Genomic DNA, 4,208 nt, shown 5'->3' on the forward strand with positions numbered 1-4,208 from the left:
GGGGGGGGGGGGGGGGGGGGAATATGGGAGCTCTGGGCATTAGGGAGTTGTCTAGACGTTCTTACTGACAGCCTTCCTGAGCCTCGAGGCTCAGAGCCCGCAATAGAACCTGAGGACTGGCCCTTCCGTGGTACCCAAGTTTCTTTTCTAGGGTAAGTATTTCTACGGGGAGGTGAAGAAGGGGGTGGGCGTCTATATTCAGATGAAGCTAGGCGATAGTCAGTACGAAGGGATCGATCGTAGGTCGCCTTCGAGTGTCCCTCGTGGCGAACATCATTTGACCGATGAGAATTTCTACCAGTTCTGTCTGATCGCTCCTCATTCCTCACTACCCTATCATCAGTTCTTCTTCTTTCAGCGAGCTTCTCAAGAGTTCTCGATTGATTGATACCCATAGGGCCTTGAGTTTTAGAGAATCTGGACATGCATTTATCTTGCTCGTGAGAGAGTGAGGCGCATGAGAAGCAATGCTTCTCAAGCTTCTCGTATTCCAGTTCAACTTCCTTGATTTCTGCTGAGGGGAGACTGATTTCAAGATGTCTTTCAAGGGGTCGGAGTCCATTAATGAGGACCCGAACTCGGCCTTTTGGAACATCTTTGGACTCGACATGGCCAAGTTCTGAGCCTATAGCGTGTAGAGCCTCTTCCGTCCAGTAGTGTAGAGGAATTCCATGGATTCGTATCCAAAATGGAATAATAGATGGGAAGCTATCAGATACAATAGGTTCCCACCGCTGCAAGAGTATCATCCATTTTTTGATGTGGTATGGGGCTTTGTGTAGGATACTCTGTAGATCTCTTTCGGATTCAAAGGTAAACTGAAACAGATGGGGACCAAGATCTCGGCCAGTGATAGAGCCGGAGACGTGCCAGTGTTGCAGAAAGAAGTCTACCAAGGCTCTGGTATTTTGTGCCGCCGAGTTTGTAACTCGTCTGATAAGAGAGAGTTTGTTCTGTTCAATGAGCGCAGAGTTGTTAGTAGCTGGAATGGGGATGGGAGCTCTGCGAACAGGAGCAAAAGTGGTTGACGTCCATTTAGCCTTTTCTGCAGTAGAGTAGCGTCTCGCCATAGCCTCAAATACTAAGTGGGAGAGAATTCATAACCTTCAGCAACAACACAAGGGAGTGGTCCCAAACTGGGCAAAGGCAACTTCAGTACCACAAAAGAGAGAGGTCCCAAACTGGGCAATAAACTAGATGAGCTAGCAGACTTAAGTTCTCTAAATCTCCACAGGTCAAAGCCGCTCAGAGTTCCGAGGAATGAAATGAGGCAGTATACAGACCACAGTAGAGTGGGAGAAAAGGGAACATGTCAGAGATTAGTGGCTCCGGTCTTCAGGCAGTAAGCACTGCGGGCCCTCCGACGGCGTCGGGGGCTGAACCCGGTGGAAGTTTAACCAGAGGTGAAGTGAGAGTAAGAGGTGGTTTTCTCAGTTTGAAAAATTACTACTCGTAAAATCAATACAATACTAAAAGGAAAATATAAGCCATGGAGAGGTTGTTCACGTATGATAGGAAAATCAACTAATCAGAGAGCCCGAAGTTGTCACGTCATCTCATTTATTTTTTCGTAAAAAATGAAAAAACAATGCAAAGGAAATGATCGAACCCGGGTTAGTATGACATAAATATAGGACAGTTACCACTAAGCCATTGAAACTTTCTTGGACACATATACAATAATCACTAAGTGTGTAATCACAAACTCTTATGTACAGTTACAATAATATGAATTCAACTTTCAAGACTCCGATACTTTGTTTTGTAAAAAAATAGGATGGACATAAATGAAATACGAACTATGAATAGTACTTTATAAAGCTGACTTAGATAACACATCTGCACATCCATTTCCAGTCCTTTTTGATGCTTAAATTCAATTTCTTCAGAGCAGTTATTCCATAAAAAGATCGTATGAGATATTGTTTTGATATTCAGATTTGTTTCTTGACTGTTAAGAAGATTGATAACTGTAAAAATGTCTCCTTCGAATATGATATGTCTATAACCAAATCTCCAACATGAGAAAAGTTTGTTTAAAAAGTAAATAATTTCTTTTTTCTTATATTATATAATAAATATATATTATTTACTGATAATAAAAATATAATTATTCATCTATCACAAATATCTATGCAAACATGTGAATCAAGTACAACAATCAAACAACATAATGATTTCTACAAAAAAAAATTTAAAAATATATTTATGTTATGTAGTCTTATTTTATATTCTTTAAATAATATAATACAATATAATACAATATTTTTAGAATTGAGAAATACATATAATATCTATTAAAAAATCTAGTATGTTTAAAACTTGGATAGTAGTAGTATATATGGTCAAGTCAACTAAGATGAATACGCTCGAGTCAACTAAGATGATTTTTAAAAAAAGAAGCGAAAATTCATCTAAATTATTAAAACAGAAGTACAAATTTGAAATAACCCTGAGTTTTCCTTAATAATTACAAGTTTATGCCACTGATCTAAACCATGTTTAACATTTAAATCAAATCACCTAAATTTAATTTAAATAGTTAACCAAACACAATTATTACGTCTTATACCACCTTCTTTAACAACGTTAACAAACCACATCATTTCTATTGTTTGGTCAACTGAATTGCCTCCTTTTAATATGATATTTACAATTGTCATTATTATCATTACGTGAGACAATTCTAATTCATCACAAATTGAATTATCTCATTGCACTCGGATTAAACAATCCTCAAATTTTCAAAAACCTGACATGCCATATTCTTAAGATTATACACTGACATGAAAACTAACATGAAACTCTTGATTATGTAAATACTTCATATATTTATACTTACAATCAAATGTCATGTCGGTTTGCATATATTACATATGTGGAATATGAATCATGTTCCCTGTAAAATATTTTCAAAATAAATTACATACTGAAACATAGTTTTGCCATACTGTATATAGTTAGGGATATGACATTTAAACTAATTTATTACCTTAACGTGAGCCAAATTACTTCTATCACATTAACTAGAGTTAAAGATGTCAATCTTTGTATTCGAGTAAGTTTTCCTAATTCACAATATATTGTATACTTTTAATTATTATAACCTCGAGTGTAGAAAATGAAAAACAAGAATATCCTGTTAATAGATACTATCACAGTAAACTAAAATTATGACAATTTTCATTCAAAATAGAATAGTTCCTTTTCTAATACTACCAAATGAAAGAAAAGTTTAAATAGTGTTACAAATATAAGCTCTGATATTAAATATATACAGTCGGGTGTTAATGTTTTAAGATACGTATAATCTTAATACTAAACTTGAAAATCACGCAATTCAGAATAATTTAGTTGAGATTTCCTTTTGAATATACGTACTCGCACAATATATACCATTCCTAATTGCCTCAAACAAGTTTTAGCCATTGGAGAAGTACTTAAGATTCATTCAACTTAAGAATCTAGCAAGGGAAGCACCAATATACACTGTAACGGAAGGAAACGAACCCCCATTTTTTACTTGGTTCTTCACCCGGGACTCTTCCAAATTTCCAGTAACTGTGACATCCACTACAAGAAAACAGGGGGATTCTGATGGCCGAAATCGTCGGAAATTCGTCGGAATAGACCGATTCCGACGAATTTCCGACGAACCCGTCCGTCGGTATCGTTTCGTCGGAAAAAAAAAATTCGTCGGAATTTCGTCAGAACTTCCGACGACTTTCTGACGAATACCGAAAAACGTCATTCTGACGAACTTCCGACGATATTACGATGCGGATACACGAGACCAGAGTTCATCGGAAAACTACGTACCGACGAAGAACGTTCGTCGGACAATTCCGACGTAGAATGTTCCTCGGTTTATTCCGACGAACTTTAGGCGTCGGAATTTACTGACGGACAACGGTCGTCGGAATATACCGACGAACCACGTTCGTCGGTATATTCCGACGGAAATGTGGTTTGTCGGTAAATTCCGACGGATATATGTCCGTCGGTATATTCCGACGACCATTGTCCGTCGGTATATACCCATTTTTTTTTACAAATTAATTTTGCATTTTTATATATTTTTTGATATTAATTAATTTAAAAAATCGGAAATTTAAAACTAATAATATTATAAAATTTAAAAACATAAAAACCGAAATAGGAAAAAAACATTCATAAAGTTTAAAATTCATACAAACCGAAATAGAAAA

The 4,208-nt window shown here is 36.5% G+C and overlaps 1 protein-coding gene across 1 annotated transcript in view; it reads right to left on the reverse strand.

The window, feature by feature from the left end:
• LOC106292323 overlaps positions 1-1,070 on the reverse strand; it is a 1,907-nt gene extending 837 nt beyond the window's left edge. Inside the window, exon 1 of the mRNA XM_013727922.1 lies at positions 70-1,070. Coding sequence (XP_013583376.1) covers positions 70-1,070 — 1,001 coding nt within the window. The remainder of the gene's footprint in view (positions 1-69) is intronic.
• Positions 1,071-4,208: the final 3,138 nt, after the last annotated feature.

This window comes from Brassica oleracea, chromosome C5 (genome assembly GCF_000695525.1).
Source record: "Brassica oleracea var. oleracea cultivar TO1000 chromosome C5, BOL, whole genome shotgun sequence".
NCBI classification, from domain to species: Eukaryota; Viridiplantae; Streptophyta; class Magnoliopsida; order Brassicales; family Brassicaceae; genus Brassica; species Brassica oleracea.